We start from the raw sequence: 25,683 nt of genomic DNA on the forward strand, positions 1-25,683 counted from the left end.
AAATACTCTGCAGGAACAGCTCCAATCGTTCATCCGAGCAAAACAGATTTCTGCACAGCGCGGAGACTCTCGTGTAACAGTTTTTAATCTAGCAAGGAAACACAAAGACCAGAGAACATTCAGGGTCTCATTTGATGCAGGTCTAAAAACTGCAAAATGCAACATTGGAAGTTGGCTGACGCTAAAGGTTATGATTCAGATTTATATTTTATGGACCTTTGCATCTTCGATCCCTCTCCAGTCCATGTTTTGAATCCATTTCTTCTAAATAAGACAGAGTAAGTCTGCAGTGACCTTTGATGCAAAGATCCGACTTCAAAATATATCATGAAAGCCTTTAAAGCTTGAATCTGTCCTTTAACACAATACATTAATACCAAAAAATTATGTACATGTCATTTTTTTAAGTGCTGTGTTCATCATCTTCAAGTCTAAATAAGTTATACTGCAGCCAGAAGAAGCCATAACAAAATACAGAAGGCACTTCTGGTATTGGGCCTGATTGGTGTATGTGTGTGTGTTTGTGTGTGTCTTAGGTTGTGGAGGAGGCCTCTAAGTCAGTCGAAATCGTGGTGGAGACGGAGGCGGAGGCTGGAGCCAGCGGCTACAGTGTGACGGGCGGAGGACAGCGTGGGATCTTCGTGAAAGATGTCCTCAAAGACTCGCCGGCTGCTAAACATCTTAGTCTACAGGAAGGTACCTGCGGTCACATCTGAACAGTCGAAAGAACAAACATAGGTTTTAAAAATGAGCGTAATCCTAGCACAAAATAAAATAAAAACATGTACACTGCAAACTCTGAGCCATTGTGAGTGTGTGTCCTGGGTTGATGCTTTGGTTATCAATATAAAGCTGTTTGATATTCAAAAATTAAGACTTTTTTTAAGAAGCGGTCGAATGCCCTGGGTAGACTATAAAGATGAAAGCGTACATAGTGCTGCAGTTCCTCCCTGTGGCCACTAGAGGGCAGCGAACAGATTTTACAAAACAACTCTCATGCAGGGCATTTTGTTCAACCTGATGTAGCTGCTGCTTTTAAAAGTTAGCCTGGTATTACCGCCACTATTGTGCCAATTAGCAAGGAACCGCTCAGCTCAGATTTTTATTCTAAGGGATGAAAACCAAACCAAACCAAATGCCTTTGGAGACGACAACAAGTCAGAAAAACTGAAAGCGTGACAGAGCAGGAGGCAGCAAGGCTAGTTAAGTCATTTCAAAATAGTGCAAAATGTTCCACAGACATTTGGCTTTACACGATTTAGAAGGCAACAGTGAATGACATATCAGATGCATGGTTGTGATATTCAACAAGTCTGGGTGGTTTGGTAATTCTCCTAAACTAAGGGGGACTAGAAGAATTTTTTAGAGCAAGTAAACCAACGATGGGGAGCGCTTCTTGAATCTATTTTAAAAGGTTATGTCACAGCATGAAATACCAGTATTACTGATGTGTCTGTTGAGCTACAGCAGAACTATCAGTTAAAATATGTGCTATTCCTGCTGCCCACGAAGTTCACATCGGACAATTCACAGTCCCCAGACAACCCACATAGCAAAATTGGTCTGGTCTGGTTCTGGCCCACACTTACAGGGCCAGCTGCAGACCCTGTGCTGGCCCAGATCTAGTTCGAACTAGATCTAGTTCGAACTAGATCTGGGCCAGCACAGGGCCACCAGTGTGTCTGCAGCTGGGCCGTCTCTGGCAAACTATATCTGGGCCACTTAAGGGCCGTCATTCTTTGCAGTATGTTGGCCGAGTCTAAGTGTATTGTGTGGGCCAGAACCGGGCCGGACCAATTTTGCAATGTGGGAAACTGCCTTTCTTTTTACATCTTCCATTGGAAATAAAAGAATGCCACTTAAGCTAGCCACACACTAGATGTCTTTAAATCTTAACTGTTGAAGAACACACATAAGAACAATTCTTACCAATTTGACATTACATTCAGATTGTTGAGACTAGACGATTCAAAGGCCGCTAGACCACACACTGAACGTTAGTGGCTACAATTCCACAGCGGCAATTCTACAGACATGAGATCTCAAAGAATGGAAATGATTGATATCATCAGCTGGCTGGGTGTGGTATGTCTTGTGTGAGTCCTTATAAAGGCACTGGAGTGTTTTGCCATAATTCCACAAGCTGGTCTTATTTTTCAACATTGGCCTGGGGTACAGTTGTGCTTACGTTTGCTGGGAGGGGGGCAAATTTCATGAATGGCTTTCTTCGGATTAAATGCTGTACAAATTGATTCATAATATTCTCCATGTGAAGGCGACCAGCTGCTGAGTGCCAAAGTCTACTTCGACAATGTGAGGTATGAAGACGCTCTGAAGATTCTTCAGTGTGCAGAGCCGTATAAGGTCAGCTTCCTGCTCAAGAGAACCATCCCAGGGGCAGAGGTCAGCCTGCAGCCTCGAGTTTCCTCTGTTGAGATCAAACGCCCCCTCGACAAGACGTGCACATTGGTAATCAGAGTTCGTATTCTGTATTTATCCATGCATGCAGCGTGTCAACCAACTTGTGTTGTTTTAATCGAGTATTTCTCTGTGTTTTAGAGTGTGAAAGGCTCAAAACCTTTCAAGACAAAGAAGAAGAGAGGGGGTCGTTTTGGGCTGAAGAGGCTGAAGGAGAAGCGTAAGGATGAGCTGGTGGTCGAGGGAACGCCACCAAGAGTGGAGATGAGCGATGTGGATGTGGAGTTTGCTCTCCCCAGTATCCCAAGTGTGAAGGTTGACGCAGGAGGAGCTGCAGCTGTGGGGAAGGCAAAGAGGAAAATCAGGTTGGCTTTGTTTTAAAACAATCACACCTGCCTGCTGTACAAACTGAGCAACCTTTGTAAATATGTGATTCTGAGCTATTTTACAAGATGCTTTTCTTCTTCTCTCCTTCCTATTTTTAACTGATCCTCCTAGATTCCCTGGCATGAAAACAAAGAGTTACGCTGGAGCAGGGACAGGAAGAAAAGTGGAAACAGGAACATTTGAGGGACAGGTGAACATCTCTCAGCCAGAGATCTCTGGAGCTAAAGTGAAAACAAAAGGAAAAGGACACAAGTTTGGAATCAGCTTCCCGAAGAGCAAACATGCAAAGTTAGACTCGTCTTTGGCAGCTGGATCTGTAGAGCTTAAGACCCCCAGTGTGAACATCCAGCCACCATCAGTGGAGCTCAGTTTGTCTGGGGATAAAGACATTCACACGCCTGATGTGGAGTTTGCACTGCCTTCAGGAAAAGCAGAGGCATCTTTGCCTGATGTAAAGGGAAAAGTAGGAATCAAAGCTCCTAAAGTTGACATCAAAGGAGGAGTTGATGCTGAAGCCGCTGGAGGAAAAGTTGATGTTGATGTAAACAAAGGAGATGCAAAGCTGAGAATGCCAAAGTTGAAACTGCCCAAAGTTAGACTCTCACGTCACTCAGATGAGATCGATGGAGACATCAAGATCAAAACCAAGGGGGTGAAAGTTCCTCAAACTGACATAACACCTCCAAAAGTTGACATCAAAGCAGGTGACATCAGTCTCCCTGAAGCAACTATAACCAAACCAAAGATGGAGGGTGATCTCTCAGGAAAAGCTGCATCCATTCAAATGCCTTCTGTTGATGTTTCTCTACCAAACGTAAAGGGAAAGTCCGACATTGAAGTCTCACTTCCACAGTGGGAAGGTACCGGGAAGGCAGGAATCAAAATGCCAGCCATTGATGTTTCTGTTCCCGATGTTGATTTGGAATTGGACACCAAGCGAAGAATTCCTGATGAGGTGGAGGGCACATTCAAAGGGCCCAATATCTCCATGCCAAAGATTGATTTCTCCTTACCAAAGATGAGATCACCCGATGTGGATATTGAAGGTCCGGAAGGTGGAGGAAAATTCAGCCTCCCCTCTGTTGACATCTCTCCCCCAAATGTGAAAGCAGGAGTAGGGGATGTTGATTTGGACCATTACGTTGGTGGAGATGGGATGTTTAAAATGCCTGATTTTGACATATCTTTCCCCAAAATTAAGACACAAGGAGGAGAAGTACAAGGACAAGATGTGGAAGGAGGCTTCAAGTTACCCAACGTCCAGATGACCCTTCCCAAAGGCAAAGCAGGAGCAACTGATTCTGAAGTTGGAGGAAATTTCAAGTTGCCATCATTTGATATCTCCCTCCCAAAAATGAAAACGGGTGAGATAGAAGTGGATATCGTGGGGCCTGAAGTGAAAGGTGGTAAATTTGAAAAGCCTTCTGTTGACATGTCACTACCCAAAGGAAAGATGGAGGGTGACTTTGAAATAGAGGGTCCATCTGTGAAAGGAGGGAAGTTCAAAATGCCCTCACTGGACGTCAAACTTCCTGTCATGGGAACATCTGGAGCTGAGGTTGACTTGCCGTCAGTAGACATTTCTGTACCAAAAGTTAAATCCAAAGGTGAGGTTGATATCGAGGGAAAAGGCGGCAAGTTTAAAATGCCTTCATGCGATATAAATCTTCCAAAAATGAAGTCACCTAAAGGAGACGTTGTTTTAGAGGGACCTGATATCAAAGGTGGGAAGATCAAGCTCCCTGCTGTGGATATCTCAGTCCCCCAAGGACATGTAGAGGGGGATTTGGACATTCATGGTGGAAAAGTAAAAGGAGGCAAAGTAAACCTGCCATCTGTGGATGTTTCTCTTCCAAAAATGAAGCTACCTGAAGGAGATGCAAAGTTAGAATTCCCTGATCTTCCAAATGTGGATTTCTCACTCCCAAAGATGAAAATAAAGGGGGGAGATGCTGATATCGACATACCTCAAGTCAAAGGAGGAGCAAAGTTCAGCATGCCGTCATTGGACGTATCCCTTCCTACTGTTAAATCCCCAGAAGGAGAAGTAAAGATCGAAGGGCCCAAAGCCAAAGGTGGAAAGTTCCAGATGTCTTCTTTCGATGTGTCACTACCAAAGATCAAATCACCAGAAGGTGACGTCAGCTTTGAGGGTCCTGAGTTTAAGGTTAAAACACCAGACACAGATTTAGACCTCAAGGGGAGTGAGATTAAAGGTGGAAAAATAAACATGCCTACAGTCGATGTCTCTATTCCAAAGGGTAAAGCAGAAGGAATAATTGATGTGGAAGTACCCACAGGAAAAGGAGGCAAGTTTAAGATTCCTACGTTTGATGTATCCAAACCAAAGATGAAGATGCCCAAAGGAAATATTGGCCTTGAGGGACCCTCTGTGGATGTCTCTCTTCCAAAAGGGAAAGTAGAGGGTGACATACAGACTAAAGGCAAAGGAGGACATTTCCATATGCCCTCCGTTGACGTTTCTCTCCCTAAAATGAAATCAAAACAGGGAGACATCAATATCGAGGGACCGGATATTAAAATGCCAACTATTGACATATCACCTCCCAAAGGGGCGTTAAAAGGTGACATCAGTGTTGGAGGTGAAGGGGGCAAATTCAGCCTGCCTTTAGTAGACCTTTCCCTCCCCTCGGTAAAGCTTCCTGAAGGAGACGTGAATTTACAAGGCCCAAAAGTTAAAGGTGGAAAGTTTGACATGCCAAAAATTGACCTGTCTCTTCCTAAAGGAAAAGCAATAGGAGACATTGACATTGATATTCGTCATGGGAAAGATGGAAATATTGAATTACCCTCCTATGATATCAGACTTCCAAAAGGACAAGTCGAGGGTGACATTGATGTTGAAGGTCCTGAAGGGGTGGGCGGTAAATTCAAAATGCCAAAATTTGACATCACCCTTCCAAAGATGAACTTGCCTGAGGGTGACGTCAAACTGAAAGGACCAGAGATTAAAGGGAAAATGGAAATGCCATCTGTTGATGTTTCACTTCCAAAAGGAAAAATGGAGGGAGACGTTGACATTGATGGACTTGGAGGTAAAGGAGTCAAGTTCAACATGCCATCACTTGATGTTTCAGCACCGAAAGTAAAAACTCCTGGGGTAGATGTCAGCATCAAGGGTCCGGAGGTTAAAGGAAGGAAGATTGAAATGCCAGACATTGATATTTCACCCATAAAGGGAAAAGCAGGAGGGAAATTTGAAATTGAGGGACATACTGGTAAAGGAGGAAAGTTCCACATGCCTTCACTTGATATTTCTCTTCCTAAAATGAAAACTAAGGGTCCAGAGGTCAACATTAAAGGTCCTGAGGGGAAAATAAACATGCCAGACATCGATGTTTCACTTCCAAAAGGAAAGGCTGAAGCTGACTTCAATATTGAGGGTCCTGAAGTGAAAGGAGGGAAATTCAAAATGCCTAAATTTGATATTTCAGGACCAAAAGGAAATATAGAGGGCGATGTTGATATTGAAGGACATGGAGGGAAAGGAGGCAAGTTTCACCTGCCCTCAGTAGATCTCTCACTTCCAAAAATTAAAGCAAAAGGAGCCAATGTTAGTATTGAAGGACCTGATATCAAAGGTGACCTTTCACTCCCAAAAGTTAAATCTCCAGATGTGGACATCAGCCTCAAGGGACCGGATGTTAAAGGGGGAAAGTTAAACTTGCCATCTGTTGACATTTCACTTCCTGAAGCAAAACTTGAGGGTGACCTAGATTTTGAAGGTCCTGACGTAAAGGGAGGAAAATTCAAAATGCCAAAATTTGATGTCACATTGCCAAAAGTGAAACTCCCAGAAGGTGATGTTCACTTGAAAGGCCCTGACATCAAGGGAAGGAAAATTGAGATGCCTGACATAGATTTATCACTGCCCAAAGGAAAAGCCGGAGGAGATATAGAATTTGAGGGACATGCTGGGAAAGGAGGCAAGTTCAGTATGCCATCATTTGACATCTCTCTGCCCAAAATGAAAGCCAAAGGTCCAGAGATAAACATTGAGGGCCCTGATGTTAAAGGAGGAAAGATGAACATGCCATCTCTTGATCTCTCTCTACCAAAAGTCAAATCTCCTGATGTGGACGTCTGCTTTGAGGGTCCTGATGTTAAAGGGGGAAAGGTCAACCTGCCTACTCTTGACATTTCCCTCCCTAAAGGAAACGTTGAGGGGGACATCAATCTTGAAGGACCTGAAATGAAAGGAGGCAAATTCAAAATGCCCAAATTTGATATGTCCTTACCAAAAGTAAGTCTCCCCAAGTTTGATGCCAACGTGGAAGGACCAGATATGAAAGGGAAAATGGAAATGCCAACAGTTGATGTCTCACTTCCAAAAGGAAAGGCAGATGTGGATATAGATATCGACGGACTCAGTGGCAAAGGAGGCAAGTTTCACATGCCCTCACTTGATATCTCTCTTCCTAAAATCAAAGCAAAGGGAGTTGATGTTGATATAGAGGGACCTGAGGTCTCAGGTGACATGTCCCTCCCTAAGATCAAGTCTCCAGAGGTGGATATCAGCCTCAAGGGTCCTGATGTGAAAGGTGGAAAGTTAAAAATGCCATCTCTTGATGTTTCACTTCCTAAAGGAAAGGTTGAGGGTGACCTGGATGTAGAGGGCCCTGAGATAAAAGGAGGCAAATTTAAACTACCTAAATTTGATGTTTCACTCCCAAAGATGAACTTGCCAGAGGGACATGTGGAGATGCCAAAAGCTGATCTCACACTACCAAAAGGCAAGGCAAAGGGAGATGTTGATATTGAGGGACACGGAGGTAAAGGAGGCAGGTTCTCCCTGCCCTCTGTGGATTTCTCACTTCCTAAAATCAAAGGCAAGGGAGTCGATGTTAACATCGAAGGACCTGGAATCAAAGGTGACATTTCACTTCCTAAAGGGCAACTTGAGGGTGACCTAGATGTTGAAGGCCCTGACCTAAAGGGAGGGAAATTCAAAATGCCTAAATTTGATGTCACATTGCCAAAAGTGAAACTCCCAGAAGGTGATGTTCACTTGAAAGGCCCTGACATTAAGGGAAGGAAAATTGAGATGCCTGACATAGATTTATCACTGCCCAAAGGAAAAGCCGGAGGAGATATAGAATTTGAGGGACATGCTGGGAAAGGAGGCAAGTTCAGTATGCCATCATTTGACATCTCTCTGCCCAAAATGAAAGCCAAAGGTCCAGAGATAAACATTGAAGGCCCTGATGTTAAAGGAGGAAAGATGAGCATGCCATCTCTTGATCTCTCTCTACCAAAAGTCAAATCTCCTGATGTGGACGTCAGCTTTGAGGGTCCTGATGTTAAAGGGGGAAAGGTCAACCTGCCTACTCTTGACATTTCCCTCCCTAAAGGAAACGTTGAGGGGGACATCAATCTTGAAGGACCTGAAATGAAAGGAGGCAAATTCAAAATGCCCAAATTTGATATGTCCTTACCAAAAATGAGTCTCCCCAAGTTTGATGCCAACGTGGAAGGACCAGATATGAAAGGAAAAATGGAAATGCCAACAGTTGATGTTTCACTTCCAAAAGGAAAGGCAGATGTGGATATAGATATCGACGGCCTCAGTGGCAAAGGAGGCAAGTTTCACATGCCCTCACTTGATATCTCTCTTCCTAAAATCAAAGCAAAGGGAGTTGATGTTGATATAGAGGGACCTGAGGTCTCAGCTGACATGTCCCTCCCTAAGATCAAGTCTCCAGAGGTGGATATCAGCCTCAAGGGTCCTGATGTGAAAGGTGGAAAGTTAAAAATGCCATCTCTTGATATTTCACTTCCTAAAGGAAAGGTTGAGGGTGACCTGGATGTAGAGGGCCCTGAGATAAAAGGAGGCAAATTTAAACTACCTAAATTTGATGTTTCACTCCCAAAGATGAACTTGCCAGAGGGACATGTGGAGATGCCAAAAGCTGATCTCACACTACCAAAAGGCAAGGTAAAGGGAGATGTTGATATTGAGGGACACAGAGGTAAAGGAGGCAGGTTCTTCCTGCCCTCTGTGGATTTCTCACTTCCTAAAATCAAAGGCAAGGGAGTCGATGTTAACATCGAAGGACCTGAAATCAAAGGTGACCTTTCACTTCCTAAAGGGCAACTTGAGGGTGACCTAGATGTTGAAGGCCCTGACCTAAAGGGAGGGAAATTCAAAATGCCAAAATTTGATGTCACATTGCCAAAAGTGAAACTCCCAGAAGGTGATGTTCACTTGAAAGGCCCTGACATTAAGGGAAGGAAAATTGAGATGCCTGACATAGATTTATCACTGCCCAAAGGAAAAGCCGGAGGAGATATAGAATTTGAGGGACATGCTGGGAAAGGAGGCAAGTTCAGTATGCCATCATTTGACATCTCTCTGCCCAAAATGAAAGCCAAAGGTCCAGAGATAAACATTGAGGGCCCTGATGTTAAAGGAGAAAAGATGAACATGCCATCTCTTGATCTCTCTCTACCAAAAGTCAAATCTCCTGATGTGGACGTCAGCTTTGAGGGTCCTGATGTTAAAGGGGGAAAGGTCAACCTGCCTACTCTTGACATTTCCCTCCCTAAAGGAAACGTTGAGGGGGACATCAATCTTGAAGGACCTGAAATGAAAGGAGGCAAATTCAAAATGCCCAAATTTGATATGTCCTTACCAAAAATGAGTCTCCCCAAGTTTGATGCCAACGTGGAAGGACCAGATATGAAAGGAAAAATGGAAATGCCAACAGTTGATGTTTCACTTCCAAAAGGAAAGGCAGATGTGGATATAGATATTGACGGACTCAGTGGCAAAGGAGGCAAGTTTCACATGCCCTCACTTGATATCTCTCTTCCTAAAATCAAAGCAAAGGGAGTTGATGTTGATATAGAGGGACCTGAGGTCTCAGCTGACATATCTCTCCCTAAGATCAAGTCTCCAGAGGTGGATATCAGCCTCAAGGGTCCTGATGTGAAAGGTGGAAAGTTAAAAATGCCATCTCTTGATGTTTCACTTCCTAAAGGAAAGGTTGAGGGTGACCTGGATGTAGAGGGCCCTGAGATAAAAGGAGGCAAATTTAAACTGCCTAAATTTGATGTTTCACTCCCAAAGATGAACTTGCCAGAGGGACATGTGGAGATGCCAAAAGCTGATATCACACTACCAAAAGGCAAGGTAAAGGGAGATGTTGATATTGAGGGACACGGAGGTAAAGGAGGCAGGTTCTCCCTGCCCTCTGTGGATTTCTCACTTCCTAAAATCAAAGGCAAGGGAGTCGATGTTAACATCGAAGGACCTGAAATCAAAGGTGACCTTTCACTTCCTAAAGGGCAACTTGAGGGAGACCTAGATGTTGAAGGCCCTGACCTAAAGGGAGGGAAATTCAAAATGCCTAAATTTGATGTCAAATTGCCAAAAGTGAATCTCCCAGAAGGTGATGTTCACTTGAAAGGCCCTGACATCAAGGGAAGGAAAATTGAGATGCCTGACATAGATTTATCACTGCCCAAAGGAAAAGCCGGAGGAGATATAGAATTTGAGGGACATGCTGGGAAAGGAGGCAAGTTCAGTATGCCATCATTTGACATCTCTCTGCCCAAAATGAAAGCCAAAGGTCCAGAGATAAACATTGAAGGTCCTGATGTTAAAGGAGGAAAGATGAGCATGCCATCTCTTGATCTCTCTCTGCCAAAAGTCAAATCTCCTGATGTGGACGTCTGCTTTGAGGGTCCTGATGTTAAAGGGGGAAAGGTCAACCTGCCTACTCTTGACATTTCCCTCCCTAAAGGAAACGTTGAGGGGGACATCAATCTTGAAGGACCTGAAATGAAAGGAGGCAAATTCAAACTGCCCAAATTTGATATGTCCTTACCAAAAGTAAGTCTCCCCAAGTTTGATGCCAATGTGGAAGGACCAGATATGAGCATGCCTTCACTTGATATTGAACTACCTAAAGGAAAAGCTGGAGCTGACCTTGATATTCATGGTCCTGAGATCAAGGGCGGCAAATTCAAAATGCCCAAAGTCGACGTTTCACTTCCAAAGATGAACCTGCCTGAAGGGGAATTCAAAGTTGAAGGACCAGGTATTTCAGGAGGAAAGTTACCTGCTGTCGATGTTTCCATTCCAGTTGGAAAAGTTGAGGGAGATATCAACATTAAAGGACCATCAGGAAAGCTTAAAGAGCCAAAGGTTGATCTGTCTGGTAAAAAAGGGGGTGGACTCCACATGCCAACACTTGACATAGATATCCCCAAATTTGATCTTGACCTGAGCTTCCCCTCTGGTCTGAAAGACAAAAGCCTCAAAGTGGACGCCCGTGGTCCTGGTGGGTCAGGAAATGTGGAAGTTTCTGGACTCAAAGGAGATATTCACCCACCTAAATTCAATGTTAAGGGTGCGGACATTGATGCAGGAGGTGTAGAAGGTCCAGGTGCATCTCTTAAACTCCCCACTGTCAAACTACCAACCGTTGACATTTCAGCTCCAAAGGTGGATCTAGACTTTGGCCTCAACAGACCTAAAGGTGATGATGTGGAAGTGGAGCTTCTGAAAGCAGAGGGAGGCAGACCTTCTTCAGGGGGAAGCTTTGAGCTACCTGACATCTCCCTCAAGGGCCCTAGCTTTACTCTTCCCAGGTTTGGTGGAAAGTCCAAGAGTAGTGGTTTGGACATATCGGGTAAAGGTCCCAAAGGAGATATGTCCCTCAGCCCACCAAATGTTGAAGGAGAGATCAGGGCACCATCTGTAGAGTTTGATGGAGAGGGAAAAGTCAAAGTGAAGAAATCTAAACTCAAAATGCCCTCTTTTGGTTTTCCCAAGTTTAAAATGTCATCACCAAAAGTTCAGCTGCCAGAAGCAGAGGTTGATGCCAAAGTGGATGCAGATTTGAAAGGAAAGGGTATCAAACTACCAAAGTTCTCAATGCCCGGATTTGGCTCTAAAGACAAAGACTTGGGTAAGCCAAGTGGTCACCTTGATGCTAAGGCAAAAGTCAAGGTGCCCTCTGTTGAGCTGTCACTTCCAGAAGCTAAAACACCAGAGACCGAGGTTCTTCTGCCCAAAGCAGAAGTAGATGTCTCAGATGCTGACATTAAAGGTTACGGGGGAAACCTCAAAATTCCCAAAATGCCAACAATTGACCTTTCCATCCCCAAAATTGACCTGGATTTGTCTCTGCCAAAAGGAAAGTCCCCTAAGATCGAAGGACCAGACGTGGAATTGAAAGGCAGTGAAGGAAAATTCAAAATGCCTCACATTACAATGCCTTCAATTGATGTTTCACTCCCCCAAGGAAAATCTGGAGGTCTTGATATCCCAGACGCTGACATTGGTGGTGATGGCAAATTTAAGATGCCTCACATCAAAATGCCAAATGTTGACATAACCTTGCCTAAACCAAAAGGTGGAAAAATTGATGCTCCAGACGTGGATGTGGATGTAAAAGGAGAGGGGGGTGAATTCAAAATGCCTGGTATCAAAATGCCAAACATTGCGTTATCTCTGCCCAAAGGAAAGACCGGTAAATTTGAGGAGCCAGATGTTGACATTGAGGGCGGTACGGGAGGAAAGTTTAAATTGCCTCAGATGAAAATGCCAAAAATTGATGTATCTCTTCCCAAAGGAAAAATTGAAGGCCCAGAGGTGGAGCTGAAAGGTGAAGGTGGAAAATTCAAAATGCCACACCTCAGTATGCCCTCTGTCGATATTTCACTTCCTAAAGGAAAAATTGAAGGTCCAGAGGTTGAAGTAGAGGGAGGCAAGGGAGGAAAGTTTAAAATGCCTCACATGAAGATGCCAGATTTTGACATTTCCTTACCCAAAGGGAAGATTGAAGGTCCAGATGTTGAACTTGAAGGAGGTTCTGGAGGAAAATTCAAGATGCCACACATCAACATGCCCTCTGTTGATATTTCATTTCCTAAAGGAACAGTTGAAGGACCTGAAGTAGAAGTAGAGGGAGGCAGTGGAGGAAAGTTTAAAATGCCACACATGAAAATGCCAGATATTGATCTGTCCTTGCCTAAAGGAAAGATTGAAGGACCAGAGGTGGACCTAAAAGGGAAAGGTGGAAAATTCAAGATGCCTCATCTCAGCATGCCCTCTGTCGATATCTCTCTCCCAAAAGGAAAAGTTGAAGGTCCTGATGTAGAACTAGAAGGAGGAAGTGGAGGAAAGTTTAAAATGCCCCACATGAAAATGCCAGAATTTGACATTTCCTTACCCAAAGGAAAGATTGAAGGACCAGAGGTGGAACTTGAGGGAGGTAGTGGGGGACAATTCAAGATGCCTCATCTCAGCATGCCCTCTGTTGATATTTCCTTGCCCAAAGGAAAAATTGAAGGTCCAGATGTAGAAGTGGAGGGAGGCAAGGGAGGAAAGATTAAAATGCCCCACATGAGAATGCCAGATATTGACCTGTCCTTGCCCAAAGGAAAAATTGAAGGACCAGAAGTGGACCTAAAAGGGAAAGGTGGAAAATTCAAAATGCCTCATCTTAGCATGCCCTCTGTCGATATCTCTCTCCCAAAAGGAAAACTTGAAGGTCCTGATGTAGAAGTAGAAGGAGGCAGTGGAGGAAAGTTTAAAATGCCTCAGATGAAGATGCCAGATTTTGACATGTCCTTACCCAAAGGGAAGATCGAAGGTCCAGACGTTGAACTTGAAGGAGGTTCTGGAGGAAAATTCAAGATGCCTCATCTCAGCATGCCCTCTGTTGACATTTCACTGCCCAAAGGAAAAATTGAAGGTCCAGAGGTTGAACTTGAGGGAGGCAAGGGAGGAAAGTTTAAAATGCCCCACATGAAAATGCCAGATATTGATCTGTCCTTGCCCAAAGGAAAAATCGAAGGACCAGAGGTGGAACTTGAGGGAAGCAGTGGAGGAAAATTCAAGATGCCTCATCTGAACATGCCCTCTGTTGACTTTACCTTGCCGAAAGGAAAAGTTGAAGGTCCAGACGTAGAAGTAGAAGGAGGCACAGGAGGAAAATTCAAGATGCCTAAAATGAAAATGCCAGATTTTGACATGTCCCTGTCCAAAGGGAAGATCGAAGGTCCAGATGTTGAACTTGAAGGAGGTTCTGGAGGAAAATTCAAGATGCCTCACATCAACATGCCCTCTGTTGACTTTTCCTTGCCCAAAGGAAAAGTTGAAGGTCCAGAAGTAGAAGTAGAAGGAGGCAAGGGAGGAAAGTTTAAAATGCCACACATGAAAATGCCAGAATTTGACCTGTCCTTGCCCAAAGGGAAGATCGAAGGTCCAGACGTTGAACTTGAGGGAGGTTCTGGAGGAAAATTCAAGATGCCACACATCAGTATGCCCTCTGTTGGTATTTCACTTCCTAAAGGAAAAGTTGAAGGACCTGAAGTAGAAGTAGAGGGAGGCACAGGAGGAAAGTTTAAAATGCCCCACATGAAAATGCCAGATTTTGACATGTCCTTGCCCAAAGGAAAGATTGAAGGCCCAGAAGTTGAGCTCAAGGGGAAAGGTGGGAAATTTAAAATGCCCAATATCAACATGCCCTCTGTTGATATTTCCTTGCCCAAAGGAAAGATTGAAGGCCCAGAGGTGGACCTAAAAGGGAAAGGAGGAAAATTCAAGATGCCTCATCTCAGCATGCCATCAGTTGACATTTCCTTGCCAAAAGGAAAAGTTGAAGGTCCAGAAGTAGAAGTAGAGGGAGGCAGTGGAGGAAAGTTTAAAATGCCTCATATGAAAATGCCAGAATTTGACATTTCCTTGCCCAAAGGAAAAGTTGAAGGTCCAGAAGTAGAAGTAGAAGGAGGCAGTGGAGGAAAGTTTAAAATGCCACAAATGAAAATGCCAGATATTGATCTGTCCTTGCCCAAAGGAAAGATTGAAGGCCCAGAGGTTGAGCTCAAAGGGAAAGGTGGGAAATTTAAAATGCCCAATGTCAACATGCCCTCTGTTGACTTTTCCTTGCCTAAAGGAAAAGTTGAAGGTCCAGAAATAGAAGTAGAAGGAGGCAAGGGAGGAAAGTTTAAAATGCCTCATATGAAAATGCCAGAATTTGACCTGTCCTTGCCCAAAGGGAAGATCGAAGGTCCAGATGTTGAACTTGAAGGAGGTTCTGGAGGAAAATTCAAGATGCCTCATCTGAACATGCCCTCTGTTGACATTTCCTTGCCCAAAGGAAAAATTGAAGGTCCAGAGGTTGAAGTGGAAGGAGGCAACGGAGGAAAGTTTAAAATGCCTCACATGAAAATGCCAGAATTTGACATTTCTCTACCCAAAGGGAAGATTGAAGGTCCAGACGTTGAACTTGAGGGAGGTAGTGGAGGAAAATTCAAGATGCCACATCTCAGCATGCCCTCTGTTGGTATTTCACTTCCAAAAGGAAAAGTTGAAGGACCTGAAGTAGAAGTAGAGGGAGGCACAGGAGGAAAGTTTAAAATGCCTCATATGAAAATGCCAGATTTTGATCTGTCCTTGCCCAAAGGAAAGATTGAAGGGCCAGAGGTGGAACTTGAAGGAGGTTCTGGAGGAAAATTCAAGATGCCCCACGTCAGCATGCCCTCTGTTGACATTTCACTGCCCAAAGGAAAAGTTGAAGGTCCGGATGTTGACATTAAGGGGGAAGGAGGAGGTAAATTCAAAATGCCTGGTCTAAAGATGCCAAATGTTGACTTCTCTCTCCCCAAAGGAAAAGTTGAAGGGCCGGAAGTAGAAGTAGAGGGAGGCACAGGAGGAAAGTTTAAAATGCCTCACATGAAAATGCCAGATATTGATCTGTCCTTGCCCAAAGGGAAGATGGAAGGTCCAGAGGTTGAGATCAAAGGGAAAGGTGGGAAATTTAAAATGCCCAATGTCAACATGCCCTCTGTTGACTTTTCCTTGCCCAAAGGAAAAGTTGAAGGTCCAGAAGTAGAAGTAGAAGGAGGCAGTGGAGGAAAGTTTAAAATGCCTCACATGAAAATGCCAGATTTTGACATTTCTCTACCCAAAGGGAAGATCGAAGGTCCAGAGGTAGAACTTGAGGGAGGTAGTGGAGGAGGAAAATTCAAGATGCCACATCTCAGCATGCCCTCTGTTGGTATTTCACTTCCAAAAGGAAAAGTTGAAGGACCTGAAGTAGAAGTAGAGGGAGGCACAGGAGGAAAGTTTAAAATGCCTCACATGAAAATGCCAGATATTGATCTGTCCTTGCCCAAAGGGAAGATGGAAGGTCCAGAGGTTGAGATCAAAGGGAAAGGTGGGAAATTTAAAATGCCCAATGTCAACATGCCCTCTGTTGACTTTTCCTTGCCCAAAGGAAAAGTTGAAGGTCCAGAAGTAGAAGTAGAAGGAGGCAGTGGAGGAAAGTTTAAAATGCCTCACATGAAAATGCCAGATTTTGACATTTCTCTACCCAAAGGAAAGATTGAAGGCCCCGAGGTTGAATTTGAAGGAGGTTCTGGAGGAAAATTCAAGATTCCTCATGTCAGCATGCCCTCTGTTGACATTTCCTTGCCGAAAGGAAAAGTTGAAGGTCCAGACATAGAAGTTGAGGGAGGCACAGGAGGAAAGTTTAAAATGCCTCACATGAAAATGCCAAATATCGATGTATCTCTGCCGAAAGGAAAGATTCAAGGACCAGAGGTTGAACTTGAGGGAGGTACAGGGGGGAAATTCAAGATGCCTCATATCAGCATGCCCTCTGTTGATATTTCACTTCCAAAAGGAAAAGTTGAAGGTACAGATGTTGAATTTAAGGGTGATGGCGGAAGTAAATTCAAAATGCCTAGTGTGAAGATGCCAGATGTTGACCTGTCCTTGCCCAAAGGAAAGATTGAAGGTCCAGAGGTTGAAATTGAGGGAGGTTCTGGAGGAAAGTTCAAATTGCCTCATATGAAAATGCCAAACGTTGATATCACCCTGCCCAAAGGAAAACCAGGCAAAATTGAAGGCCCAGAGTTAGAAGTTGAGGGTGGTGCAAGCATAGTTAAGCTCCCACACATGGCCATGCCCTCAGTAGATGTTTCTCTGCCACAAGGAAAGACTGAAGGTCCCAAATTTGAAGTTAAGGGTGAAGGTGGAAAGTTTAAGATGCCAAAGGTTGATATATCTCTTCCTAAAGGTAAATCTTCAATCCAAGGTCCAGAGTTAGAGATGAAAGGAGACGAGGGACAGTACAAAATGCCAAATGTGAACGTATCATTCCCTAAAGGAAAAGCAAATATTGACACACCAGAGATGAAAGTTGAGGCAGGACGGAAAGCCAAGATGCCAACAATAGATATCAAAGGTCCAAAAGGAGACATTGAGCTTGATTTAGGACTTCATAGAGGAGACGGCAAGAAGGACAGGAAAAAAGTTGAGCTACCTGACTTGGACTTGGACACGGCAGGGACCAGCGGCAAAGGCAAGGGTGCTAAAGTGAAAGGGACAAAATTCAAGATTGGAATGCCAAAAAGGAAAGGTGGTAAAGATGTCTCAGCAGAATCCAAAACATGCAAAAAATGTGGCGAAGAGGAGTTAGGTGGTAAAGTCAAACACATATGCAAAGTTGAAGGAAGACTTGAGCATGAAGTCGAATCCCTCAACGGACATAAAGATGACAAAGATCGTATTAACATCAGACTACCAGGGGTTTCATCACCCAGCGTACAAGTCTCAGGACCAGAGGTACAGGGTGGCCTGCCATCAACAGGAACAGAAATCAAAGTCCCCAGGATCCCAGACATAGAGTTTGATATCGGTACATCGCAGGGTGAAGATGATGACAAGACTCAAACAGGCAAGAAAATCAAGATCCCTAAGTTTGGTGTCCCGTTACCCTCCATGTCCCCTGAGGATAGACGGAATATCTACGGGCAAGAAATTCAGTATGAGGGCCCTAAAATGCCCAAAGTCAAGAAAGCTGTTTTTGTCTTAGTTAGTCCTCCTGAAACGGATGAGTCTGCAGCATGCTCCAGCCAGGGTGATGCAGGGGATGTCAAAGTGAAGATGCCTAAGATCAAAATGAAGCCCAGCTTTGGGAAGTCCAAAGACAAATCAGAGAGAGAGGGGGAGGACGAGGAGAGGGCAAAAGGAGCGAATATAAAAATACCCCAAGGGTCATTTTCGCTTGAATCAGGGGAGTTTGATGACAGAGGCTCAAGTTCAAGTCTCAACGGTGACAAAGACACAAGTCCTAGCAAGGGCTCCAAGGATGATAAAGGGACATTCAGTGGTAAATTCAAACTCCCAAAGGTGGAGCTCACCTCTCCATACGGCAAAATGGCAGCAGGAGAGAAGGACACAGAAACAAGTTTGGCGCTAGGAAAGGATTCATCAACCGGAGAAGCGTGGGAAGCCAAAGGTCTCTCGGGCAAAATGGGCTTTGCCGGTTTTAGCGAGGAGCCCGCCAAGGGTGTGGTGTCATCTTTTGCCAGAACAGAAATGCTGGACAGAGACAGCTCAGAGTCCCCGCAGAGTTTGACCATGGAGTTCAGCTCGGCAAAGGTGCAGACCTGGAGCGAGGTGGAGAGCCAAAGCAGGGAGTCTGAAGAGAGAGAGTCGTCTCCCTGGTTCAGGGTTCCTAAGTTCACGCTCAAGCCACACTCTACAGGTAAGGACAAAGACAGCTGAGGTCACTTAATATCTGCAGTATCTGAACTGCCATTAACATTTACCACTGTTTTCACACTCATGAGTCATTCACTAGTCAGAGTTTGTAAGATTTAGCCTGTTACAAGTTTTTGGTCTCTGTAGAAGCTTCATTGAGACCCTGAGTAACCTGAGGAGCATGAGTTATCTCTGCTTGAGCTAAAAAAACAAACCAGGAGAGAGATAATAAACTTGCATTTTTTCACTTAGTTACTGTACAATCTACTAGAAAGTGCACTAAGTTAGACATGATTTCTGATTTGCTATTACCCATGTGTTTTGTATGTTTCCATTCCATAAATGATTAATACATTATCTCCTGTTTTGTCTCTACTACATAAGACTAAGCTTCGTTTCCCTCTTTGTTCCTTCATCTATTCTCCTGTCCTCTTTTTATTCTTTCCTCCACTTGCCACTTCTTTCCTCTTCCTCCTCCTTCAGGCTTCCTCCAGATAACTCCCGAGGGTTCTCCTCAGGCCCAGCGGAGAGGAGAGGTGGCAGGCGAGGTTGACGTCTCAGGATCCTTCTGCCTCCACACCTCAGGGCTCGACTTCTCCACCCAGGAAACGTCTGAGGAACACCAAGTCTCCTCCACGGAGGAGGGAACTCTCACCATGGTCACCAAGACCACCAGAATCACCCGGCAAATGGTCACCAGTGAAACGCGAACGGGTGAATCTTCGACAACCACCACACCACCTCACAAGGCGTCGGACTACGACTACTGAGGATGCTGTAATGAAACCGTACATGTCTTTCATGTTGTTGTTTATCTTTGGATGCAGTGAAAGCTGAGCCTGCGATGAGGAAACCTTGTCTCAAAAGATTAGAGTCTTTATTATTTTATATTTCAGATAAAGAAAATGAGATTTCATCACTCAGCATTTTCTTTGTTATGACAGCAACAGAGTAATATATGCATCTTTTTTTCTTTTATTTTAAATGTGATTATTTTTTGTCACTGTTCTTGGAGTTTTGTTAGTTTAGTCTTAGTTATTTATCAGTTTTTGTTTGGTTTTAAGGTTTCTCTCTAAATGTAAACATGTCTGATTGCTTTATTCTTATTATTTATTGTTGTTTGTGGGTTCACATTATACTGTAAGGAGTTATTTACAAGCATAAGCATCATGGATCACACCATGACTTTATGATTACTTCAAAATAGGCAACTTTTAATCACATCAATGCAGGCCAGAGTAAAATCCATGTAAATACAACTACATAATGCTTTTTTGGAGCAGTATCCTCCAGTTTAAAATGTAATTATTTTCATATTCATCAGAGTCAATGAATGAGATTTTGACCTGATTACATATCGTGTTTGTCTTGAAAGAAAAGAGTGAGCTTTTTGAGATTTTAGGCTTTCCTCATTTTCTGCCATAGTTTTATATTTGAAGCATTTAGATGGTGCTGTTACCCAGAGACTGTCACACCGAGTGAGCGGGACACTCTGGACTTTTTTCTGCTGTGGGAATCAAACCTGCGACCTCCTCGTCACGGGTTGCTCTCAAAAAAAAATTTTAGGCCACCCTGCTGCTAATGTTTTTTATATTTCTGTTTATACTGTACACTGCCAGGAAATTTAGGGGTGCACTATCTCTGAACACTTAAATAGAAACACTCTTAAGTAATTATAAAAGACCTGATACACTCACAGACTGCATGAGACCTGCAGAGCCTTGATCTCGTCCCAAATCCATCTCTGGATAAAATATACTCTCTGAAGACAAAGAAAAAGAAGAGTATTATTTAAAGATGTCACAAACTAATGTCAGATTAATGAATGCATTTTCCTGTGGTGCCTTTACCTTCTCATTTTGTAAAGATCCACATTGTAAAGTGATCGATTGTCTCAGCAATGAGACGTTTAAGTGCAAAAACAACCGTTGGAGAAAACAGATGCTACTGTCATTTTTCTTGCAGTACACAAAAAAACTTCTCACAACTACAGATTTCTTTACATTACACATTATGCATACAAGAATGTTGTGCAAATTATATCTCAAATATATTTTTAAGATGATGTAAAGCTTTAGGAATTATATTTTTAACTTATTACATAATGTGCCTTACCTTGTTGGTAGATGGAAATAAATGTGTGGTAAAGTGCATGAAGAATCCACACTGCAACACTAAATTTAAATCTCTGGGACGAGATGAGAGACGTATCAAGGTGTAACACTCTACAAGAAATATCTACGTGTAAAAGAGATTTTAACTTTTCTGGTTAAATCAAATTTTCAAAGTTCTTTTACATCGAACGGTTTTCAGTGCCAAGTGTTTCTTTTTTGTCAAAGCTGAATTGGAGAGGATGTTTGTCAAGATGTTACATCAATAAAATGATATTCACACAAACAATCATGAAGTGGACATTTCATCATGTCAAGACCTCAACAGCTTTTGTATTTTTTATAGTTAATAGACCTTAGAATTGATCGATTGCAAACCCAACAGTCAGAGCAGAGGCAAAGTGGATCGGAGCCTTTTAATAAATCACAGAGATAAAGATGCATAAGATGAAAAATGAAGATAGCTTTGGAATAGAAACATGCAGGATTACATTAAAAACATGAGACAGGAGGTGAGATATTTGACTTGCTGTTAGTTAGAAGTAGCAACTGTAATCCTTGAGAAAATGCTGACTTCTAATTAATTCAAATATATCATGAACTGAAGTTTTCAGATTTAAACTATGTCATCATGTGACTTAGTAAATCAAAGTTTTATCTTACAACTAACTTTCTATCCCTTAATTCTCCCAATATAAGATGGAAAATGCACTTTCACATATTTCTATATTACTTAATATCACATATTTAATTTATCTTATACCTATACCTACCCATATTGTAATTTAACATATTTAATGAATATTAGTCACAGTTTTTTTTTCTTAATTATGAATAATGTTGACTCTTTTCTCTGTTTTGGCACAACAGGGCCTCCATACAGCCAGCGTTCAGGGCTTTTTTCTATACGATTCTATCCAGTCATCAATATCCTCTTGTCCATGATGAAAATCAAACACCTTTGTTATTATAAATTAAATATTTTATTCCTTAAAGGCCCTGTGAGGAGTTTTGAACTGGCTGAGAAACAGGCTGAAAATGATACTGATGCCTCTTTATGACCTTCAATAGCAAACAAGTCCATCAGCAGCAACACTGACACCTTCTCTGTTGTCATTTTTAATGCCTGAAACCGCCCTGAGGGGGGTAGGTGTCAGACCAGATGATGGACATCTCACTTCAGAATCAGCCTTTATTTGACTGTTTTCATGGAAAAGAATCACATTGCCTGATAAAGTTGACTGGTAAAAGACAACAGGATGAGGTTTTTGTTGAAAACACTATTTTTGCATGTATAGGACAAGAGATAAGAGGTATCACTTTGTCCACAAGGGGGCGCCAGAATCGATACAAAACAAAAGTTCCTCACAGCAGCTTTAAATAATATTGAGGTCAAATTTTATGAAGAGTTAGTCTTATTATTAATCAGAGTCCTGTAGTGATGTCAGTGCCCCCCAGTGGTGCCATTGAAACCTCACAGAGAGGAAACATATCAGTGTCATGGTTATGTTTTTTATCTGGGGCAGCCTTTCTATCTCACCTACAGATTAAGAAGGTTTATCGTACACCAGCTAGTTAAAAACACAGAGCAGGTTTGTGCATGAGGACTGATTCTTCTTACCTCATCATGGAGGAAACACTGCAGCCCTCTTCTTCTGACTGAAACAGTGCTGCAGACTTTAACTGTAGGGGCCAGAACACAAGCAAAGAATACATGCATGGAGAATTTAACATTTCACCTTTGAAGTAAGTCTGAAAGAAAAAGAAGAGCAGAGATATGTTCTGCGGTGGATTAAATATAAAGGCACATGGATTCATCTGAACTGAAGACATACAGAGAGGAGGGACTTTGGAGGAGAGAACTATGTACACCAGCGTATGTATGACGTCTTCTTATTGTGTGTGTGTGTGTGTGTGTGTGTGTGTGTGTGTGTGTGTGTGTGTGTGTGTGTGTGTGTGTGTGTGTGTGTGTGTGTATTTTCAATCCACTTATCTTCTGCTGTGATGATGCTGTGCGACGTAGGCTACAAGGGGTGAGTGTATGTGAGGGAAGATTACCGCTGTATGAGCAGTGAACAATGCCACAGAGGTGAGAGGAGGAAGACACTGCAGCATCACCGGCTACACCTGATGAGTGTGTGGTGAAATAACAGAGCGGAGACAGATAATATTACATCTTAACAAGAAAGATGGAGTTTCCTCTTCTTCTTTTTCTGTCTTTTTAACAGTGGCCATGAGGTTTCACCTTGTTGGAGCAGCACCTTAAAATCTGTTATTGATTGTTTTCTATCGCCAGCAGCACAAGCTGAATTGATCTCCTATAATGCATTGTATAATGTCTTTAAGGCTCTTTATGCACCGACCTGTAGTAATGCAGAGGTAGAAATGGATTCAGGCAGCCTCAACAGCAGCATTCGCATAATGCTAACCAACAGCAGCTCTGCAAAAGTGATAATATCATGTCAGTATAAAGGAACATACATTAATTCATCAGTCCCTGAAATGAATAGACATTTGCTTAGGACTGTAACCAGTTAACTACTGTTAACCAGCAGTGATTCAGAAATTACACACGGGATGCTCTGATATACTATCTTCACATGTGGTCCAAATAAGAACACATGCATACAATTAAACCACTTTTTATTTATACAAAATATACTGAATATCCAGCACAACATGTAGCAGCTGAAGTAATAAATTAGTTGCAATTAAAAAAAACCTAAAGGACACCAAAAGGAAATATAAGCTGTACTTTATGATGCAATAACTTCCATTATACCAAATACCAACTTAGCAGGCTCCACATGGCAGCTAAACTAGCATTAGCATGAACAGACCATGTGCTTGCAGACCTAACATGAATCAAACAAGACGCAATGAAGACCTGAATAAAAGTCCTGTTCAGTCAGGATACACAGTTCTGTAGAGACACGTAGTGCTGCAGTAAAAATACTGTACATCTTGCTCTCTGCTAAATCCGTTCACCGGATGTGCCTGATAACTAATTGTACCAAACATAGAAGCACACTTTGCCACTCACTTTGCACTATACAAATAAAGTTGCCTTGCCTTGCCTTGCCTTGCCTCAAGGGCACTTTGACCAGAGCCAACAGCTTCTCCAATACCATGTTTGTGAATCACCAACCTCTGCAGACTAGCTTTTGATGGGAAGCACTGACAACCATGGAGCTCACTTCGTCGAATGCTTCCCTTTTATATGTTCCTCATGTGTCCCTCACAAGCAAGAGAGCTTCTTTTTTTTGCACCAAAACTGTGGAACTCTGTTCTCCTGGACATTAAAACAGTGTACTCTCTGGATGTTTTTAAAAGTAGAATAAAGACTTACCTTTTTCAATCTGGCTTTTAACTTAGAGTCATTTCCTTTTAGACCTGGACTGCATTATTACCATTATGACCATTGTTTTAAACTCATTTTTATTTATCTTATTTTATTCTATCTTATAATATTCTATTATATATTTATACTATTTTATTTTTCTGGTATTTATCTGCTTTTATTGTATTGATTTCATGGTCATGATTTTATTTTTAAGTATTTTATATCCCTTTCCTTTCCACTTTACCTATTTCTGTTGATTCCGGTCTCTGTTCTTTTGTGAAGCACTTTAGGCTGCATGCTTGAATGTATGAAAGGTGCTATATAAATATAAATTAGTTGAGTTATCTTCTCTCTATTAGAATTAAATGTCTGTCCAGTGTGGCATCAACCACCCCTCATACACTTCCGCTCTCCACGCCTCCCCCCGCCTCTGTGTGGCACGCTCCACCCCCCCTATCAGTGAGTGGGCTGCAAGTCAAATTAGCTCTCCGTCATCCTGCTCGCTGAGCGCACCCGAGGCTACTGCGGTAAGATGCGGCGACGCACGAAGCCGAGCCGCGATGGATGAAGTGATGCGCAATGGCCGAACGAGGAGAGAGGAGAGAGACTAAAGAAGAGACACAAAAGGACTCACCGTGGTGCTCAGGTCTGATTTAGATGATGGGACAGAGCTGGATGCGTGTTTGAGGGATTTGGCTCCAGTGGTGCAGGCCGAGAGGAAGGATGTGATCCCGCTGAAGGATGCTCCAGAGCCCGAGGAGGGAAGAAAAGGCTTCTCCTGTAAACAACAAGGAGGCAGAGAGACATCAAGGGAAGGACACTTCTTTTAAACCCTACAGAGGAGACCAAGAGGCATCAAATTAGGTGAGACACGATGGAACCATTATAGGGCATCTAGTCTCAGGACATGTTGGCTGGGGATACTGGTTTTGCTGGTACAGTGTGTGGTTTGATGTGTTATCTCCATCATAGTGCTGCACAGTCTCCTCATATGTGTAGGCTCAGTGATTGCATGATATGTGGCCACACTAGATTCTCTGGATCAGCTGTGTGGGCTGTGGAAGGAGATTTATGGAAATATGGCCACCTGTGTTTCATCTTTCATGATGATTCTGTTTGGCTGATGCAACATCCAATGTCATGTTCTTGGTGTGATTGCACATATTTTATATAAAACATAAGGCCTGCCTGTCTGTGTAGGAGGAGTACGAAAAGAAGCCACTTGGATTCAAATGTTTGACCTTTGACAGACTCACACCTCCACAAGCAGGAGAGCTGGAATCCAGTGAGTCAAAGCAAAGTGAAGCACGATCCTCCTCTGAGTGCACCACAGGAAATGAAATGTTACTCAGTTCTGTTTCTATTTGATCTCACCTGATCTTAAGAGTGTTTGATTGTGTCTCCTCCTGGCATGTTTTTCATTATTCCAACACTTAAATAATAACTCATAAATGTTCTGCAGGCTTCACTTTCCTCAACACTTAATTACCTTGTTTTGTCCCGCTCCCCTGCAGGTTGTTCTGTGACAGCTGAGTCAGTCCTCGTGCTGACAAGGGAGGGCGGTGAAGCTCTGAAGTTGGCGTCACTGAGCATCAGTTTTGTAGACAACAAACTTCTCATTATCCTCTCTATCATCAGCTCTGACAGCTGGATGTCTGACCTGGGCGTTTGTTTTCTTCGTCAGACTTTCAAACTCGAGGAGCGATAAAAGGAAACAGAAACACAAATCCAAATCACCGTCAAAGAAAGAAACAGACTCTGTTTTTGTGTGAGAACGTAGATGTTGTCAGAATGAACTGTTAACACATGAGCTCTCTCTCAGTGGATGCTTCCTCTATAAGAGTATTTCCTCTTTTTCATAATGCTTAGTGTCATTTTTCCAAACTTTAATCTTTTAA

The 25,683-nt window shown here is 42.9% G+C and overlaps 2 protein-coding genes and 1 long non-coding RNA gene across 3 annotated transcripts in view; 2 read left to right on the top strand and 1 right to left on the bottom strand.

Moving 5' to 3' along the window:
• prx (periaxin) overlaps positions 1 to 19,288 on the top strand; it is a 38,787-nt gene extending 19,499 nt beyond the window's left edge. Inside the window, exons 5-25 of the mRNA XM_034701737.1 lie at positions 537 to 696; positions 2,276 to 2,469; positions 2,560 to 2,783; positions 2,917 to 4,529; positions 4,620 to 5,203; positions 5,333 to 6,442; positions 6,533 to 7,298; positions 7,368 to 8,362; positions 8,615 to 9,854; positions 10,161 to 10,477; position 10,511; positions 10,740 to 11,998; positions 12,428 to 12,574; positions 12,764 to 12,831; positions 13,093 to 13,539; positions 14,311 to 14,808; positions 15,361 to 15,670; positions 15,965 to 16,180; positions 16,538 to 16,715; positions 16,986 to 18,335; positions 18,815 to 19,288. Of these exons, the coding sequence (XP_034557628.1) occupies positions 537 to 696; positions 2,276 to 2,469; positions 2,560 to 2,783; positions 2,917 to 4,529; positions 4,620 to 5,203; positions 5,333 to 6,442; positions 6,533 to 7,298; positions 7,368 to 8,362; positions 8,615 to 9,854; positions 10,161 to 10,477; position 10,511; positions 10,740 to 11,998; positions 12,428 to 12,574; positions 12,764 to 12,831; positions 13,093 to 13,539; positions 14,311 to 14,808; positions 15,361 to 15,670; positions 15,965 to 16,180; positions 16,538 to 16,715; positions 16,986 to 18,335; positions 18,815 to 19,101 (11,964 nt within the window). The 3' untranslated portion in view covers positions 19,102 to 19,288. The remainder of the gene's footprint in view (positions 1 to 536; positions 697 to 2,275; positions 2,470 to 2,559; positions 2,784 to 2,916; positions 4,530 to 4,619; positions 5,204 to 5,332; positions 6,443 to 6,532; positions 7,299 to 7,367; positions 8,363 to 8,614; positions 9,855 to 10,160; positions 10,478 to 10,510; positions 10,512 to 10,739; positions 11,999 to 12,427; positions 12,575 to 12,763; positions 12,832 to 13,092; positions 13,540 to 14,310; positions 14,809 to 15,360; positions 15,671 to 15,964; positions 16,181 to 16,537; positions 16,716 to 16,985; positions 18,336 to 18,814) is intronic.
• Positions 1 to 22,883, bottom strand: LOC117825847. Its single transcript, XR_004633921.1, has 4 exons — positions 22,806 to 22,883; positions 22,064 to 22,125; positions 20,029 to 20,093; positions 1 to 712 (listed from the first exon to the last, which is right to left on the bottom strand). It is a non-coding gene; the product is annotated as an uncharacterized LOC117825847 (long non-coding RNA).
• Positions 22,884 to 24,263: 1,380 nt separating this feature from the next.
• Positions 24,264 to 25,683, top strand: part of si:ch211-14c7.2 (eukaryotic translation initiation factor 5B) — an 18,977-nt gene continuing 17,557 nt past the window's right edge. The window contains exons 1-2 of the mRNA XM_034701745.1: positions 24,264 to 24,649; positions 25,300 to 25,683. The exon at positions 25,300 to 25,683 is cut by the window's right edge and continues 2,546 nt beyond it. The gene's annotated coding sequence lies outside the window, so the exon portion shown is untranslated. The remainder of the gene's footprint in view (positions 24,650 to 25,299) is intronic.

This window comes from Notolabrus celidotus, chromosome 14, assembly GCF_009762535.1.
Source record: "Notolabrus celidotus isolate fNotCel1 chromosome 14, fNotCel1.pri, whole genome shotgun sequence".
NCBI classification, from domain to species: Eukaryota; Metazoa; Chordata; class Actinopteri; order Labriformes; family Labridae; genus Notolabrus; species Notolabrus celidotus.